The 17,616-nt window shown below is 53.4% G+C and overlaps 6 protein-coding genes across 6 annotated transcripts; 2 read left to right on the top strand and 4 right to left on the bottom strand.

The window, feature by feature from the left end:
* Positions 1-99: 99 nt before the first annotated feature.
* Positions 100-653, bottom strand: LY79DRAFT_136606 (uncharacterized protein). Its single transcript, XM_060550913.1, has one exon. The coding sequence runs from the start codon at positions 570-572 to the stop codon at positions 237-239; it is 336 nt and encodes a 111-aa protein (XP_060407049.1). The 5' UTR covers positions 573-653; the 3' UTR covers positions 100-236.
* A 341-nt stretch (positions 654-994) lies between these two features.
* On the top strand, positions 995-2,030 carry LY79DRAFT_573383 (transcriptional Coactivator p15). The gene is made up of 2 exons (XM_060559465.1): positions 995-1,307; positions 1,392-2,030. Exons 1-2 carry the CDS (start codon positions 1,152-1,154, stop codon positions 1,707-1,709), a joined length of 474 nt encoding a protein of 157 aa, XP_060407050.1. The 5' UTR covers positions 995-1,151; the 3' UTR covers positions 1,710-2,030.
* Positions 2,031-3,439: 1,409 nt separating this feature from the next.
* Positions 3,440-4,416, bottom strand: LY79DRAFT_136641 (uncharacterized protein). Its single transcript, XM_060550914.1, has one exon. The coding sequence runs from the start codon at positions 4,243-4,245 to the stop codon at positions 3,691-3,693; it is 555 nt and encodes a 184-aa protein (XP_060407051.1). The 5' UTR covers positions 4,246-4,416; the 3' UTR covers positions 3,440-3,690.
* Positions 4,417-8,217: 3,801 nt separating this feature from the next.
* LY79DRAFT_595270 (uncharacterized protein) lies at positions 8,218-8,412 on the bottom strand (the record flags this gene model as incomplete). Its single annotated transcript, XM_060561759.1, has 1 exon — positions 8,218-8,412. The coding sequence occupies one exon, from the start codon at positions 8,410-8,412 to the stop codon at positions 8,218-8,220; it is 195 nt and encodes a 64-aa protein (XP_060407052.1).
* Positions 8,413-9,408: 996 nt separating this feature from the next.
* On the top strand, positions 9,409-12,208 carry LY79DRAFT_530265 (chitin synthase I; the record flags this gene model as incomplete). The annotated part of the gene is made up of 3 exons (XM_060556165.1): positions 9,409-9,621; positions 9,677-11,442; positions 11,491-12,208. The coding sequence occupies 3 exons, from the start codon at positions 9,409-9,411 to the stop codon at positions 12,206-12,208; spliced, it is 2,697 nt and encodes an 898-aa protein (XP_060407053.1).
* Positions 12,209-12,940: 732 nt separating this feature from the next.
* On the bottom strand, positions 12,941-15,593 carry LY79DRAFT_573389 (Sec1 family protein). The gene is made up of 4 exons (XM_060559466.1): positions 15,509-15,593; positions 15,225-15,447; positions 13,943-15,175; positions 12,941-13,879 (listed from the first exon to the last, which is right to left on the bottom strand). Exons 1-4 carry the CDS (start codon positions 15,546-15,548, stop codon positions 13,231-13,233), a joined length of 2,145 nt encoding a protein of 714 aa, XP_060407054.1. The 5' UTR covers positions 15,549-15,593; the 3' UTR covers positions 12,941-13,230.
* Positions 15,594-17,616: the final 2,023 nt, after the last annotated feature.

Below are 17,616 nucleotides of genomic sequence, written 5' to 3' on the forward strand. Positions count from 1 at the left end.
CGCCCTCTCACATCCCTGGTGCTGGCGGCCAAGACAACAAAGCGTGCATTGATCGAGTCAAGCGGAAATAACAAGCGAGTTTTGATCGAGGTATAAGTTTTAAAACAGTGTATATAGCAGTCGGCGGTGTACCTTAGCTGCAAGCTGCAAACGCAAGTCTGGAGAAAGAGAAGGGAGAAAATAGAGGCAGAGGACAGGCTGTCCGTCTCTTCCGGGTGGTTCTTGTCAGCCACACGCTACACCAGTAGTGTTTCGGAAAGTTGAGTCGGAAAAAAAGGCGTGCATCGACTGATCCCGGTGGAACAGATCAGATGTCGTTCTAAAAGGGGCCTAAGCGCGAATGGGGATTGGGGAATGGGGAAAGGACGGCAATGAATTCTTGTTGACGTCTCTTTTAGGTGGAGTTTGTGTGGCAGGATAACACACCAGGAATGGGAATTCAGCTCGTGGTCCAGCTCCAATCTACTAATTTTAGTGACAGAGCCCCTGCAACCGAACGTCCTCCCTACTGTGTTACAGTGTACCATCATGCTAAAACAAAATGAGATGAAATAAAATACAAACTCCCCCATTCTGTTTGTGGGAGGTATTTCTTTACACCCTTGAGTGCACTTCTTTATTGATTTCGGTTGCGGAACTGTACCAGATCGAAGGGGCTAAAAGAAAAAAAGGCAAACGGATACTCTCTCCTCAGAGGAAATGAGATGCTGAACGGATGCGGGGTTGATACAAACCTCAAGTAATAGTTGTTTCTAGGTCAAGGGGCCGGCTAATTATTGAGTGAGCTCTCGAGTTGAGGCAAAACGACGATGTTCCTTGCAGAGGTAGGGGGGGGGGGGGGGGCGCGCGACATGTATCTTCACATACCACTTCATCAGTGACCAAATTGCGGCAGAATGGACAAACAGAATCACGTGAGTCTTCGTCACATGGTCTGGCGTTTCCCCGATTACGTCATCTGGAGAAGTCGCGACGAACTACTTTACTCGACCGACCACAACGCGCCTGCCAAGTGGTTGACAACTCACTGTGCACGCAACCGATCACCTAGGGGTTCTGCGACTCGGGAACCAGAAACCAAGCCACAGATTGATTCTGAGAACCAAGCCATTTAACGCAAGCGCAGCTGCCAACTTCCGCCCCAGCGAACAATGCCGTTCTCGAAGGGTACCAAGCGCGGTGCCCCGCGCGACTCGCGTAGCGACTCCGAGGACGGGGTCGTCGCCAAACCCACCAAGAAGAGCAAGATGTCCAACGCTGAAGGCAGCTCGAGCGGTGTCGACAAGGAGGGTAATCCCTACTGGGACGTAAGCAATCCTTTCTTCTTGTTCACTTTTCGTCTGGTCCTCGACTCTCCCGGCCAATGGGTGCTGATGGCTCCCTTCCAATAGCTCTCCAACAAGCGCCGCGTCGGCGTCTCGCAGTTCAAGAACAACACTTTTATCAACATCCGCGAGTTTTACGAAAAGGATGGTGACATGCTGCCTGGCAAGAAAGGCATCTCCCTCAACATAGCCCAGTACGAGGCCCTGGTCAAGGCCATTCCAGCTATCAGCGAGAAGCTCCGCGCCATGGGCCACGATGTCGAGGATGTCGAGGAGGATGGCGGCGCGCCCACCGCAGTCGAGTCTCAGGAGAAGCCAACCAAGGAGAAGCCAAAGGTCAAGAAGTCCAACATTGAGGCTACCAGTGACGAGGGGTCGGAGTAGGCTCCGAGCTTGGGTGGCGAGATGTGCACCTCCGCTGCTTCGAGTGCGACTATGAGTTCGAGCTTGGGGCCCGATTCCACTTGAAGAAACTCGGGGTATGGTTAAGTTTCTTTCTTTTTTTTTTTTTTTCCAAGAAAAGTTTCCACGTAATTAGTTGCTGCTTTCTCCTGGCCACGATCAACAGGATGGATGTATGATGGGAGACGACGGGATACCAATTCGGCGCGTATGACAGAGCGCGATAGCTAACTGGCTCGAATTCGAATTGAAATTTTTCTACCAAGCTTTGTGATTTGCCTTGTGAGGTTATGAGGGGTTGGCGAGATTCCAATTGCACGAATAAACTTGTCTAGATTCCGACCTTGCTTGCGCCGCTGTATAAATACCGGAATAGCCCCGCCTACCATTGGGAAGAGAACCTTGTTCTCAGGGACAGATATCATTATGACCTAGGGAAAGTCATTCTGTTACCTCTCATTCTTCCATTAGATTATCGCTCAAAGTCCTAGTAAGCTAGGCACCAGTCGGTACGGGGTTGTAAGAGTCTAGCGACGATGACTATAACCGTTGTCCTCATATTATTGGCCCTAGATACCGCGGAGACGGCATGTACGTGAAGGTTTGGCGGGCGACCACGTAAAGTGGTTCTTATAACCCATGGCTTCCAGACGACAGGCTTCTAGGCACCAGATATTATGATGGAAGGCTCTTAGGATAAATGTAATCATAGGTTCACGGGTATACGGTATTTTGAAAAGAATATATGGCGTCTACTTTTGGGGAAATTGCTAAGAAAGGTACCTGAATCATTTTTCGAATATGGTCTTCTTCAAAAAACCACCCTTTCCCATAAAGGGATAAGTTTAGACAAAACTCTTTCTCGGTAATTCCTTGTGATCCAGCGGTTCTATCTTGTGGTTTGTTCCATGCACACCCAAGGATCATATCGATATCAGCCAGTGTAGTCCATACGAAGTGGTTTTCCCATAGAAGAATTGAGAAGATACAATCTTGATTCCCTCTTCCCAGCAAAGAGGGTACTTGTCTCTATCAATAGCTAAAACAAAGAAACAGCCTCTGGTGGGCCGTGATATACATCTGCCGTCCCTGGAAGACTGCAGAACACTCCTGCAGGCAGCAAAAGCAGTGAGAGGTCTAAGAAATCAACTCACATACGTAGGGTCGGTAGATACTTGAATATGAAATTCCGTCCCAGAAACAAGCTGAAGCTTGGGTCATGGGCTGTCATGCATCGACTAGTATATTGCAACCTAGAACGGTACCTGTCGGACTAGTCGTGGTAGATATCGTAAGATCTCCTGACGGGGTAATTATCTCACGAGTAGCCACTGATTATATAGGTTTCTCGCGAAATTTTGACCTCTGGAAGCGTCAAGGGGGATTCGAAATCAAGAGTAATGCATGACACAGAAACATATTGATCAAGGATCGGGGTCCATCAACCAAACAGCAAGCGACAGATCGTTCAGTGCCACGACAATTCAAAACATGGGGTCCCTCTGATAATTCGAAGCCCCCCCCCCACGTTTTTGGTCCATGTCCATGTTGTTATCTTATTGATCCTTCTCGATCAAGCAACCCGGTGGGTCGGGTGTCCCATGGAGGAGGCCAAGTAGCGTTTGCAGCTGCTCACAAATCAAATTTGAGAATCCATGACTAATACTCGCAGACATGTATTCTCTCTGATTGTCGCTCGATGTGGAAAGCAGTCACAGCAACACATTCGAGGATGCCAAGTCATTGATCCGAGGACAAGCTTGGTTCTGTGCCTCCACTTAACGCCTTGCTTAGGTTTCGATATGAGAGACACGCCAAGAAGCGGAGGAACGACATGTCGACTGTCGTGAGTATCACAGGCGTCCAGGCTCCGGTTCAAACAAGACTTACTGGCAAGAACGTATCGTCAGATTGGGACGGTGGTAGCCGTCTGGTTGTAAAACCCGAACAGCGCTGCCTCGCATCATCCTAAGCGACTAGACAGACACCACGGGCGACCTCGTTCAACCGCGGACAAACCACGTCCACTTTTACACCCGAACAGTCCTTTCAAACAGTCGTTTGCGCTGTTCCCCTGTATTCGAAATCGCCGACGCGGTCCGCAGGATCCCGGAGGGTCTCCAGCCCGTCTCGGAGTGGGTCGACGGAGCAAGTGTGGGAACAAACAAAGGATTCCCCCCCGGCCGGAGATCATTGCAGGTGGACACCGATTCCGAGGGCAGATAGAGTGAGAGGGACAAGGACCCTGCATCCGCCGAGCGCAAGTGAAGGATCTTAATCGTGCGTCTGGCCCTTTGTGCCCGCTGGTTGGCCGACACACTGCAGCACCGGTTAGGGTATCTTCATTCCAGGAGCAGCTACCGATGGCAATCGCTTGCAACCCACAACAAAGGAAATACGTGTCATCTCCTTCTGAGTAGGGTTCACGCCATTCGGATCCCCCTCCCTTAATGGGTTCCTTAGCTTTAGGCTGTATATCGCGTTTGGATCCGATATCAGCCTGAGCGCCGACGTTCATTTGGAGGGGCCCAGATGATCCGCTTGTGCCGTTCTGCGCCGTTTCATTCCGCGTTTAATTGCGGTGGGTCAAGCCTCCAAATCCTCTCCCATGTTTCGTATTTCGCCGAGATGTCACCCAATTTTTTTCCCTGGACGCAACCGTCCCGCGATCTCAAATCCCTGCTTCCAGAAGCCAATCTCTCTTCACCACCTCCTCGGGGTCTCGGGGGCAGGGGGGGCTTCTCTGCGCCAAACTCTGTAGCAGCGTCGCAGGTCTAGGGAAGCTTGGTGTCGACAATCCAACGGCAAGCGCCGTGGCCGATCCTCATCATCTCGAAAGGAGCATCGACGAAATAGAGTCTACATAGTAGTCTGCTCGCCCTTCGGCGAAAGGTCCTCCATCTCCTGCACTGTGCGAAGATGTATGTTGCCTCCTCCGCCGTACAGGCCTCCGGCTTCCCGCCTTTCTCTCTCCTCAACCAAACCAGACTTGTCAGACCGCCCCGGCATCAGCCGGTCGTGGCTAGAAGCTTCGGGATGGAACGCGCGCGTTTGCCCCCCCCCCCCCCCCCCCCCCCCCCGCCGACCACGCTCGCCTCGCGCCTCTCAGCCCCGATATGCATGCTCGAAGCAGTGCAAGCGCGGCTTGGCCCGCGTGGCGGTGCGAGCGAGGACGTCTTACGGCGGGTCGTGGGTGACGACGACGTCCACGTCGTCGTCCTCAGCCGTCCCGCCAGTGGATGTTGTATGGCCGTTTGCAGAGAGGTTGCGTAAGGTGCCATTGGGGAGGTTGAACGTGTGGGTACCTTCGGCCGACAAGCTGGTGCCGGCGTCGTCAACGGCGTCGTCCTCGTTCTTAGCGGATGCCTAGACGAGACGTCGTGCCTCGCCAAAGGGGTCGCATCCCTTCCGGGCCGGCTGAGCCACCTATAGCCGCAGAGGATGGCCACGGGGTCATTCGGCGTGCGCACTGCTTGCCGTACGAGGTGGCATGGAGAAAGTCGTGGTAAATTGGTATTCAATATCAGAACTGAGTCTGTGATGGTTGCATGGCTTGGTCCGATTTCAAGATGTCGCTGCCATTTTAGAGCTGCTTTCCTTCCGCGGGCTACGAAAGATCAATGCAGATGGTTGGTCTCTTGAAACATTCCCTTCAGCAAGACCGCGTATTTGGAAATTATACCGTATGTGGCCAGTGCAGTATTTCAGTAGCCTTGGTAGCGATCCCATAAATCAAAAGATTTGGAGCACAACCATCGACGGTCCTGGCTAGCATTGGTTTCTGAAGAGTTCTCCTCATGTTCGCAGTGGCACCACATTTTGCAACCGAAACGACTTGATGGACTATCGGCCTGGTGACAGCCCATGGCACGTTGTTTGCAGTTCTACCGAGGCACCTCGCAGTTTGTAGTTGAGGGCAACCACGGTGCCGAAACGGCCAATTGTGGCTTTGCTCGACTCAGCCGGAGCTTAGCGTTCAAGCGATACGGACGCCAGACTTGCCGGTCTTGATAGAGACGTGATGCGTAGACCCAGCCGCAGCATAAGCTCAGCACACAACAAGAGATGAATAAACTTGACAACGGAGAGAGTGTGAACCACGCACTTGGCACCACTGCACACCGCAGTTCCGTTAGATCCGTTGATGCCATAACTTTACATTGAGGCCGCCACAAACTCCAAGGAAGGTACCGGGAGAAACCAACACCCGCCCCCCACAGATTTGCAGAGGGAGCCTGGGCTAAAATTCAGGAAGAGTGGTGGTGTGGTGTGATGTGGTGTGCTCGTGGAGTTCGGATTCATTTGAGTTTGAGAAGCAACATCGGATGGATTGTCGTCGATGACATGAAGCCAAGTTTATTGCCCCCAAAAGCAAGGCTGGGGAAGGATCGGTCATCGCCCGTGCTTTGTGACCACTGACAATGACGATATTATGAAGGCCAGCCAAAACCGCAAGTGCCACGGGAGTCAATATGAGACCACTGCCGACGTTGTTTGGAAGCTGGCGTTACTGGGATGGCTGAAGGATGTGCGTTTCTACCGAGGAGGAGAGGGGCGAAGTGCGCCGCAACAGGGTTTAGGGAGGAGTCCTGGAACCAGATTGAGGCGATTCAGCCCCAATGGCGGGGAGCACAAGTGGTTGTGAACTCCATGGGTGCGGCGGCAGTCCTAAGCCTGGTTCGGGTTGGTGGTTGTTCAACAGGAGGCAGTTCTCAGATTCCGCGGCAGAATTACAAGTACAAGTGAAGTGCGAGTCGAGAGAGTGAAGGAGGCTGAGCATTTGAGACGGTGGAGACGTGGCGGGAATGCGGGTTAAAGGCGTCGTCACCTGTGAACAAGTGTGGCGTTGAACCGATACTTGTACATACGTAGCTACCTAGGCATCTACGTACTTGCCTCTCTCTACCGCTCCTGTTTCTACACCATTTGTTTCCCTTGTACGATGTTTGTGTTTGTACATACAACAGCCGGTACACAGCATTTGGAGTTTTATTTTTAGAGGCACTAGTGTGCACTGCGAGAAAGAATTGCATGCTGCACAACTATGTACTCGCAACCTTTGGCTTTGCTCTCTTGCTCTGGCCATAAACTGCTGGCCTCTCAATCAACCTTACTGGCCCTCAGACCATCCCCTGTCATCAAAGAACGGCGCCCGTTACTCTATATCAGTGGCTCGGAAAGTTACAGACCCCCAGTCCAACCCCAAGCGAGGCCGTCTCCTCCTTGCTCAATCAAACAACGGGACCCTAGCAGTGCATGCGACAACGGGAACCACGACATCGAATGGGCAACAACCCTCTTGCGACCGTCGCGGGTACGAGGGAGGGGGGGAAATAGGTACTGTACACGATAGAGGGCTCCGGTAGATGCGTTGCTGAGCTGTTCTCGGATCGACTGTCATTGCGATTGACAGATGGACGGACAATTATCCTGCAGCAGGTGAACAGGCCTGACATGTGTAGGTAGTCCCCCCTCATGTGGCTTGATCTAGGGACTCAGCGGTGGTCTGCCCTTGCTCAGCCAGGGCTGCCATGTTGGTGGCCCCCATCCCTCTAAAACCTCCCCGCTAGGCTGGTCACGCACTTCATATACGCGTATACCCTTCCCCGATGGCTGTTGGCTTTTGGCTGTCTGGGATGGGGCCCTGGCGACGTCACCCGGCACCCCTGAATTGCGCCGACCAAGAGCAGAAGCTGGTTGATGTACATGTTGATGGCTTTTAAACTACCACCTACCTACCCACCCATACTACTTTTATATGTGGGCAAGTATTGACGGGTTCCTCCCTCTAACCCCAAGGCAAACAAATCATTCTTCTGGAAGCTGGAAGCCAGAACATCTTCTTTCCTTGCGAAGGGCGTGTTACGTGTCAAGTACACAGTACCTACCTGGCAGAAGCACAATGCCTCTACCGGTAGCTTCTGAGTGACCAATCTTGTTCCGTCTTCAACCCTAAGAACCCAGAAGCTTGGAGATGCCGCGCCACGCCAGAATGTCTGAAACGCGATAACTCAACCTCGGTCTATAACGCGTGCTTGGCGCAGTGAGGGGACACCGCCAACTTGGACGGATAGCACTAACTGTCTGGGTAGTGTAGATCGCGACCCTGCGGATCTTTTCTACTTACCTCATGATGCAGTCCACCTCATCCACCCGGCGTACTTAAATGCCTAGGAAGGCACTTACCTAGGTAGGTAGCATATATGTAGCGAATGTACCTTTGTACTCTGTACAGAGTACGTAAACCACATAGACGATGTGCATCGTAGGTAGGCTGGGGGAAGAAAGCAAGGAAGCAAAGAAGGAGGGAAGGAAAGGGGAAGGAGTAAAGGAAGATCCCTTAGTCAGACGTGGAGCTGCTCCTGCTCGCTGCTGCGCAACGAAACCCTGTACTGTGGTCGCTCCCACAACCATCGCTACCCCTGTAGCAAATACATTCCCCCCCCGTCCTGGCCATCCTGCTACGGGCTCAATCAGCTTGAAACCGCGCCTACCCAACTTCTTGAGCGACACTCTCCTCCCTGACCTTCTCTCCCAAATTTGACCGAACACATCCCTTCTTCTCACCCTCTCCCACTCCTCCATCAGCCTCGAAACCCGTCAGGCGCATTGAGTTAAGCACCGACCCGCGCTCGCGCCCATTACTGTCCTGCAAGTATACCATACCGCAGACGCCGCTGCGCATTCCGTTATTGCCAGGACCAGGACGTACACACACAACCGCGCAACGGGCCACCTCCCTGCTTACCTAGCTTGCCTTGCAAAAGAAGGGTAAGCACGAGCAAGGAAGGAAAAGAAGGGGAAAGAAAGAAGAGAAAAAAAAGGAAAAAAAGAAAGGCCCTACTTACCTTCTGGCACGTTGCCAAAGGTATCAGCAAGGTATCGTCGCGGAAGGGGGAAACAAGTAACAGGGGCTCAGCTGAGGTTGAACCCGCCGACAAGACCGACCCCCGACGCCTGCGACTGCGACTGCGACTGCGACTGCGACTTTGCGACCTGGTCTGGATCCAAACAGTCCCAACTCTCTCCCATCCTATCTATCCACTTTCCATCTCGACGTCCCTTATTGCCTCTCATCTCGCGACACACAGGTGCCCACACAACGACGCTCCTAAGTGGCCACTACCTTTCTGCACAGCACGGCGCATCCGCTACACAGCCAAAACCTAGAAACACACATACCGCTCTCCCCGAGGGACGCGGATCGCCTACCTGATCCATCCTCATATCCACCCATAGACTCTCCTAGTCACAAACATCGGGCACCCGTTCTTTTGATTGAACCCCTCAATACCATCTCAACCATGTCGTATAATCGTTTAGGCAAGTTCCATGGTGTCCCTCTATTCCCTGGTGTCACTTATCCCAAATCCCCCCCTCCCTCTCCTTCCCGCACAAAGCCCCGACTGGGTCCGTCTGCGAACGCAACCTGGTGTCTGTCTGGTTTAACCATCCTGCAATTCCGTCCCAACCGCACTGCCTTTTGTCAAAGAGCTGGTTTGCCTGCTGTTCAGGAGTACGAATACGCAACTTCGTGGCGCAACCTTCTTCTCTTCCCCTCCTACATACAATCTTTTCTTTCCCGCTTCCTTGACGCATATCCTCCCACGTCTCGGTGACTTGGCCAGACAGCGAATCTAACATTCTGCCTCCTACAGACGACGATTATTACAACGACCGCATGGACCCCAGGTACCATCGCACGCCTTCTCCAGGCCAGCCGCTTCAACATGGCTACCAGTTGGAGGACAACCCCTTCAACAACGCTGCTTACCAGCCTCCGCCCCAACATGACCCTTACGGCCATACCAGCCCCCACCAGCAGCTCGATGTCCCCATGGGACCGCCAGCTCGTTTTGGCACGCCTAGTGACCAACTACCGTTGAATGCAGCGGTAAGTCGTTCCAACGCCTCTCGCCTGCCCAACTGCTAATCGCTCCCGCTACTAGCACTCTGTCAGCAACCTGAGCGGATACGATACACCCGTCAACCACGGTGACTATGGTGTCAACCCGGAGGCGCATCACGACGCCTACTACAACCAGCCTTATGAGCCTTCACCCCACGATCCCTCGGTGCCCTATGACCAGCCCACCAGTTACAGCGAGTATGACGACAACAGGCCGATGCTGCCTCACCAAGACACCAACGACGGATACCAGGACAACCCAACACCGCAGCCCGCCGGCGGCCTCAAGAGGTGGAAGACCGTCAAGCAGGTGCTGCTGTACCGCGGAAACTTGGTCCTTGACTGCCCCGTCCCCCCCAGACTACTCAACCAGATCCCCCACGGCGAGCGCGATGAGTTCACCCACATGCGCTACACGGCGGCCACTTGCGACCCGAATTACTTCTACGATGACAACTTCACGCTACGACAAAAGCTCTTCTCCAAGCCCAGGCACACGGAGCTCTTTATCGTAGTGACCATGTACAACGAGGATGAAATTCTGTTTGCGCGAACAATGATTGGTGTTCTCAAGAACGTCGAGTACATGTGCAACCGCAAGGAGAGCAAGACATGGGGCAAGGATGCATGGAAGAAGATTGTCGTCTGCGTCGTCAGTGACGGTCGTGCCAAGATCAACCCGAGAACCAGAGCTCTGCTGGCCGGTATGGGCGTCTATCAAGAGGGTATTGCCAAGCAGCAAGTCAACGGCAAAGATGTTACGGCCCACATTTACGAGTACACGTCCCAGGTCGGAATGACGATCAAGAACGACGTCGTGACGTTGGTCCCCAAGCAGCAACCCGTCCAGATGTTGTTCTGCTTGAAGGAAAAGAACCAGAAGAAGATCAACTCTCACAGGTGGTTCTTCCAGGCATTCGGTCGCGTTCTCGATCCCAACATCTGTGTTCTCATCGATGCTGGTACTAAGCCTGGTGGCAACTCGATCTACCACCTATGGAAGGCATTTGACCTTGAGCCCATGTGTGCCGGCGCTTGCGGCGAAATCAAGGCCATGTTGGGAACCGGTGGAAAGCACCTCCTCAACCCCCTGGTCGCGACGCAGAACTTCGAGTACAAGATGAGCAACATTCTCGACAAGCCCCTGGAATCTGCCTTTGGCTTCATTTCCGTGTTGCCCGGAGCCTTCTCCGCCTACCGCTACGTTGCCCTGCAGAACGACAAGAACGGCCAGGGTCCGTTGGAGAAGTACTTTGCCGGCGAGAAGCTCGAGGGTGCTGGTGCTGGCATCTTCACGTCCAACATGTATCTCGCCGAGGATCGTATTCTGTGCTTCGAGCTTGTCACCAAGCGTAACTGCCATTGGATCCTTCAGTATGTCAAGTCCGCTACTGGCGAGACTGACGTGCCGGACACTGTCACTGAATTGGTCCTCCAACGTCGTCGTTGGTTGAATGGTTCTTTCTTCGCTGGTATCTACGCTATCGCCCACTTCTACGAGTTCTTCCGGTCCGATCACTCCATGCTGCGAAAGCTGATGTTCTTCTTGGAGTTCGTCTTCAACACGATCAACCTCATTTTCGCCTGGTTCGCTATCGGTAACTTCTTCCTGGTTTTCAAAATCCTGACGACAAGTTTGGGCGACGACAACTTGCTTGGTAGAACCGGCGAGATTCTTGGTGTCGTCTTTACTTGGGTATACGGTATTGCTCTGATAACGTGTTTCGTTCTTGCCATGGGCAATCGCCCAGCCGGTTCGGGGCCGTACTACATCACGATGGTTTACTTCTGGGCCTTTATAATGATGTGAGTCTGTTTGCCTCGACTTGCTGGTCTTCAGCTAATATTTTGCAGCTACCTGTTGTTTGCCGCCGTTTTCATCGCCGTCAAAGCTATCATCGCTGACGTCAACGACTCCAATGGTTTCAATATATCCGATCTCTTCAAGAATCCCGTCTTCTACACTCTCATCATCTCCGTCATGTCGACTTACGGCATTTGGCTGATTGCCTCGCTGCTGATGTTCGACCCTTGGCACATGATCACGTCTTTCGCTCAGTACATGCTTCTGACGCCCACCTACACCAACATTCTCAACGTCTACGCGTTCTGCAACACTCACGACATTTCTTGGGGTACAAAGGGTGACGACAAGGCCGAGAAGCTGCCCACGGTCAGTACCAAGGACGGTTCCGGAAAGACGGATCTCCCAGACGAGGCCGATCTCAACGCACAGTACGAACGTGAACTTGCCGTCTTCAGCACCAAGTTCGTGAAGGAGGTCAAGGCGCCGACCGAGTCGCAGCTGGCCGAGGCTCAGATGGACTACTACCGCGGTGTCCGTTCCGTCGTCGTGTTGGCTTGGATGATTTCCAACTTTGGTCTTGCTGCCGTCGTCCTCAGTGCCGCAGGTCTGGAGAGGATAAACCCCGCTGCAAACAGTACTGGCGACGTTGATGGCCGTGCCAACATCTACATGTCGGTAGTACTCTGGTCTGTCGCTGGTCTGTCGTCGTTCAAGTTCATCGGTGCCATGTGGTTCCTTGTGGTCCGTATGTTTAGAGGTGTTTAGTCGCCTTGAGGAGACAATCGACCTGCCGACGAAGGAACGCTTGTTCTTCGCCTTTTCGGTGTTTTATGACGATTTCTATTGTAAGCATTATACCCGCCTCTTTCCGGAGGGAAGGGCTCGGTGGACGGTGAACACGACTTTTGGGAGTTTTCAGCTCTCCTGATGTTTGGAGTAAGACCACGGGGGGTGGTGGTTGGATGTAAATCTAATGACTTTTCTTTTTTTTGTTTCTTTTACGCGTTCCTGGATCATGCTTGCGTTGGTTCTTTTCCTCCTTTGCCAATCTGCACGCACCTCCCTTCTCCACCCCGACGTTTTGTTGCGTTTTGGCTTTTCTGATATCACATGGAAACATCCGTTCGAGTTTCTCTTCTTCTGGCACGCCGTTCGATCCTTTGTCCCTCAATTCGCCCTTGATGGGCGACGGAGCATATTAGGTAGTTGGCACTTGCAACGGGAAGGGGACAGGGGGGTTGGTTCGCAACTTGGTTATTGGGAGGGACTTTTTTTTTATTTAACTAGACGGGGCAGCCTCTTGAGGAGATGATGAAATGAGACCAACAATCTACAGAGACACAAAAGCCTTACACGACGTGCCAAATTTGACGATTTCTGTGTGTGACGGAGCGTCGAACGGGGTCGGAATCAATATTGCATGTTGCGTCGTACCTTTCCAGAGGAAAAGGCGGCTGACAGCTTCCCATTAATTGGCTGGTTGGTTGGCTGTCTTCCTTCCCCGACGGGGTCGTGAGCCGGGCGGCCAACTGACGGCCATGACTGGATTGATTGTATGCAGAAGAGTACCATGTTACGGGCTCAAACGCTCTTACACGAACCGTTGACGGGTCTTCGCCACGATGATGAATCGATACAGTCAAACCATGGGGAAACGGGAGCGATGCACATCAACTAGATTGGGAATCGTATTTACTCTCCGTCTCTCTTCCTTTTCCAGTTCGCGACTGATATACCTGGCATACCTAACCAGCAACAAAAGCCGGCACTTGAACACCGGACCCGCGCTACGAAGCCACTTCCTTGCCGAGCCTCTCCAGCTCCTGTTTGATAAACTCCTCGGCGTTGAGCATCTCCGTGCTGCCGTAGACGACCCGCCGCTTGGCGCGGTCGCCGCCCGTCCGCTCGACCCACTCTTGAAGGTTGCCGTACTCGTCCATGCTGCCGCCGCCCACGGTAAACACGACGGCCTCGGAGAATCCCTGGCGTCGCTGGCCGAAGCTGGCGCCGGTGCCCACGGTCTGGCCGCCAGCCCCTTGGCCCGGAAGACCGCCGGGCGCCAACGAGCCTCCGGTACCGGCGCGGATGGCACTCGGCGGCGGCATAGTACCGCGGGCGTTGGCGGAGCGGGGGTCGAAGTAGAGGTAGTTCTCCGTCTTGGCGATGGCGGAGCTCGCGGCAGCGGAGGGGTCCATGATGGACTCGACTATCTTGGTAATGGTCAGGTCGCGGTTGGCGGGAAGAAAGTTCTTGATGCCACCAATGAGGGACTCGAAGTTCGAGGATAGGCCAGTGGGAACCCCCGTCTCCTTGAGGCGGTCGGTAAGGCGGTTAGAGATGGACGAGAAGCGGCCAAATATATCCGAGGACCCCGCCTGGTTCGTGTTGGGGTTGGAGATAGTAGTGAGCTGGGTCATCTTGGTCGTAGCACGGACTCTGAGAATGTTTGTCAGTGATGTGTCTTTTTACTGTTCTTTTTCTTGCTGCACGAGTACTCACTGTCGGATGTACGGGAGGGAGGTTGTGTCTGCGCCGCACTCGGTCAAGGCCTTCTCGAATCCCTCCCATTCTGACCGACTGACTTCTTGTTCGGTGCTAAGGTACCAGATGACAAATAATCTTAGCTTGTCGACCGGTTCTTCACCCTTGGTGCCGTCTTTGATGAGCTCCAGTATTTGCGCCTTGGTTTGCCTCATGACGCCTTCCTCGATTTGGAAGAAGTTGTCTAATTGGCGGTTCTTGATGCCCGTCAAGAGCGCTGCCAAGATGTTCATGTGCATGTCGAGCACCGCTTTGCGCTCGCGCAGCTCTGGCAGGAGAGTGATGGCTGCCTTCAGGTGTTGCGCGCTAGCGCTTGTGTCGTTCTGCAGATCCTCGAGGTCCGTCACTCCAGTCTTCTTGGTCACTGCTGCTGCGTCCTCCTTGTATCTCGTCAGCTCGGCGTCAATGTCCTCCGCTACTTGTGGGAATGGCACAGCCGCGTTCTTGGTCCAGAAGAAGTCGCTCGCCGTCAAGTCATAGGCCTTCTTAGTGGACCCTTTGGCGGGGTTGTTCTCGTCTATGGGTGTTTCTATCGTAATTCGGTTCAATTTCATATTCAAAACATCGTGGACCAGCGATTGGTAGGTCCAGGAATGGGAAAGCATAGGTATTAAGTCGACATTGCGGTCGAGAATGATAAGCACAGGGCGGGATTGAGGCGTTCCGGCAGAAGCTGCCGGACGGGCGTTGGAGGAGAACAGGTTTTCTTTCGAGTTGAGAATGTGGTCGCGTAACTTTCTGTCGAGTTTCGCTGAAATCATCTCGGCGGCGGCACCCTTGGGGCATCGGATGATGGGAATGACGCCCATGGTGGCAATGACACTGAACAAGCCGCTGACGATCCTGTCAACCACTCTATCCAACTCTTCGTCATTGGTTGTCGCGCTGTTCAGCGCCCAATATGTATGATCTCGTTGCATCCCTAGGTTGAACAGATCCGGCTCCGCGACGATGAAGTTCAAGTACTGGTCCATAAGCCTGGCAATGCTGTCTGATGTGCCTGCGGCTATCGTCTGCTCTGCGAAGTCTTCGAGCAGTGGTCGAGGGATGGAGGAAAGGAAGTTCAGGTAAGCGGGGGTGTAGAGTCCCTTTTGGAGATCGCTGGTAATGTGTTGAAGATTCTGTGCGATCGGTTCGACTAGGTAGATGACCGGCACGTCTGGGATCGCATGTCTGGAGGATCCAATATGCCTGTTCGTGTGTTAGTAGATTGCTGGACCTGGGGGATAACTAGCCGTACATATGCATAGTGATACCCAACGCCCGCAGATCGCTAACACGTAGAACACTGCTGATGACATCTCGGCCAAGGTCGTCGAAGACAAGAACTTTCCAGAGAGGGTCGCCATCTGAAGTTATAATTGCGCCGGCCGGCCCCAGTACGCCGCCACCATTGGCTTGGGCGTCATCGGTGTCGCTTTCGGTGAAGGAGTCGTTCAGACTAAGGAGCTTCTTCAGGGCAGCTTAAAGCACGTTAGATACACGTCCGTACGGAATATAGTGATCAAAGGCCATGCGACGTACAGATCTGGCGATCGCGCAGCGAATGGCCCTTCACTGCCATGGCGATGGTGGGGGGGGGGGGAGCTTTGAAGCTGTCACTAGCTTAAGCAAGCCGGAACTGCCAGGGGAGGCGTATCGATGAGTCGCATAAAACAACTGCCAAGGCTTGTAGCAGCTATCGAGCGTATATGCTGCGCCTTTAATCGAGTGTTATTTACGATTGCGTTGGAAGATAGAGGTCGACGATTTGCGATTGCGACAAGTCGAGGTACGTTGGAGGTACGTACACAGCTCCAGCATTGGTGTCCTCAAAAGTGCCGTCGAGCCACATTTCCTGGATGATTCCGCTGACCTGTGCTTGTGCTGGAGTGGAACCCTTGCATGGTAAGGAGCGATGTCATGGGCCGGCATTACTAAGTCTCCGAGTTCCGATGGGCGGTGAACCATGAAACCGCTCTACCTGGGAAGAGAAGGCGGCGACACCTGACCTGTGCCAAAGGGTGTCTCAATGGCCTGCGGCACCTGCCTGACTGAGTACGGATACCTACTGTAGGTATATGCAAAAGCCTGTGGCTCAGGTCCAGGCTGGAAGGCACGAGGCCCCGCCCTGTCACAACTTAAGTCGAATCAGGCCCGTGGCCCCTTCCGTCCTGGAAAGTGTTGGCCCCTTCCAGCTCGGACCCACAAGGCATGTCTTGCCTTAAATGTGCGGCCACAAGTGACCTACCCGCCATCCCTTGGGACAGGCCGCGCGCTGCGAAACAATGACCAGCTTTTCCTCCTCTGCCACGACAGCAACCTGCCTTCTTCCTCCTTCACCATCAACCAAAGTTACCATCGACGTACGGAAATTAATCGACAGGAAGACGCGTCTGAAGGCCACTGGCGACGATATTCTGAACATATCTGATTCCTCATTATCTGGAACTATTGAAGGCGACGGAAGGCACCTAACTTGCCTGTTTGATCGTCGCCTCCCAGATCCCCAGCGATCCATCATTCCATCTTGCCCCCTTCTTTTGGTAGACAATCTTCGCTCGCCCATCTTCCCGGGCAGTCGACCGTCATGTTGTAATTTTCGCGACCATCGTCAATCCAAACAAAAATAACCCGCGGACCACGTTAAGGTCGCGAAGCCAGCTCTTCTCCGAACGCATCATAACTTGCGCTGGATAGAGAGTCAAGAACTGCAGGGTATGATACATTTTCCCCCCAAGCCAAACAAACTCACGCTTCCCCCCTTCCCTTCCATCCCCAATCGTTGTCTCCCTCCATCCCCCCTCAAACCCTCATCACCAGCACCGCCATTATGATCGGCACATTCCCATTCCCATCCCGATCAACTCGCCATCATCCTCTTCTGGGGACGCAGACATGGAGAAATGTTTGAGTGAAAATCATGATGAGCCCATGGTGTTCGAACTCAACCCGCACTGGACTTCTGCAGCGATGAACTTGCAAAGTCGAATCAGATCAGGGGCAGACGCAGACACAACGCGCATGGAAATGTGGACAAGGACACACGAGTAACCCTCCTGTTTAAAATGTTCTGCAAAGCAGAACGCCTTGGTCCGCGGCGCGGTGGAACGGCTGGAACCCTATACAAAAAGGGGTTACTTGAGAAACAAGAAGCAACTCGGGCAATTCCGGCGACGCTGTTCTTCGGAAACTTGCCGATGCTGCAGGTCGTCGCTCCCGTCATCTTCACATTCATCAATTCTCTCAATCTCTCGTGGGGGGATTTCGACTTCAACGGGGCGCTCAAAGAAGCTTTTGCGCGCGAGTTGCGTCGCTGGATTGGGTGCAGGGGGCGGGTCTTTGGTGCATTTCACTTTTTTTCAGAGTGTGCATCGCGCTATTCGGGCCTTGGACCTCCACCACAGCGGACGGTCGGAAACAAGGAACCACCCATCAACTGAAGGCCACTTTCGCCACACAGCTCAACTCGCCTTCACAACTCGCCGTCGGATGGGAGATAATCGCGATGGGAGACAGATGTGTGCGGCGGCTCAAGCTGCTTCGTACAAAACCCACCTCGCTAGGATTTTGGCCTTCCATTTCGACTTCAGTCGTCCATCGAGGAAATCAATCCCGTCCGTCATCAAACTGCGCGTCTTAAAGCGAATCGC

The sequence above is a fragment of the Colletotrichum navitas genome, assembly GCF_030913465.1.
Source record: "Colletotrichum navitas strain CBS 125086 chromosome Unknown LY79scaffold_196, whole genome shotgun sequence".
Taxonomy (NCBI): domain Eukaryota; kingdom Fungi; phylum Ascomycota; class Sordariomycetes; order Glomerellales; family Glomerellaceae; genus Colletotrichum; species Colletotrichum navitas.

Excerpts from the sequence above, each read along its gene's own strand:
- LY79DRAFT_136606 (XM_060550913.1), bottom strand. The coding sequence starts at position 572 with ATGGGGGAGTTTGTATTTTATTTCATCTCATTTTGTTTTAGCATGATG.
- LY79DRAFT_573383 (XM_060559465.1), top strand. The coding sequence starts at position 1,152 with ATGCCGTTCTCGAAGGGTACCAAGCGCGGTGCCCCGCGCGACTCGCGT. Across the intron at positions 1,308-1,391 it reads AGGGTAATCCCTACTGGGAC|CTCTCCAACAAGCGCCGCGT; the intron begins GTAAGCAATCCT and ends CCCTTCCAATAG.
- LY79DRAFT_136641 (XM_060550914.1), bottom strand. The coding sequence starts at position 4,245 with ATGAACGTCGGCGCTCAGGCTGATATCGGATCCAAACGCGATATACAG.
- LY79DRAFT_573389 (XM_060559466.1), bottom strand. The coding sequence starts at position 15,548 with ATGGCAGTGAAGGGCCATTCGCTGCGCGATCGCCAGATCT. Across the intron at positions 15,448-15,508 it reads GCTGCGCGATCGCCAGATCT|CTGCCCTGAAGAAGCTCCTT; the intron begins GTACGTCGCATG and ends ACGTGCTTTAAG. Across the intron at positions 15,176-15,224 it reads TTGGGTATCACTATGCATAT|GCATATTGGATCCTCCAGAC; the intron begins GTACGGCTAGTT and ends ACACACGAACAG.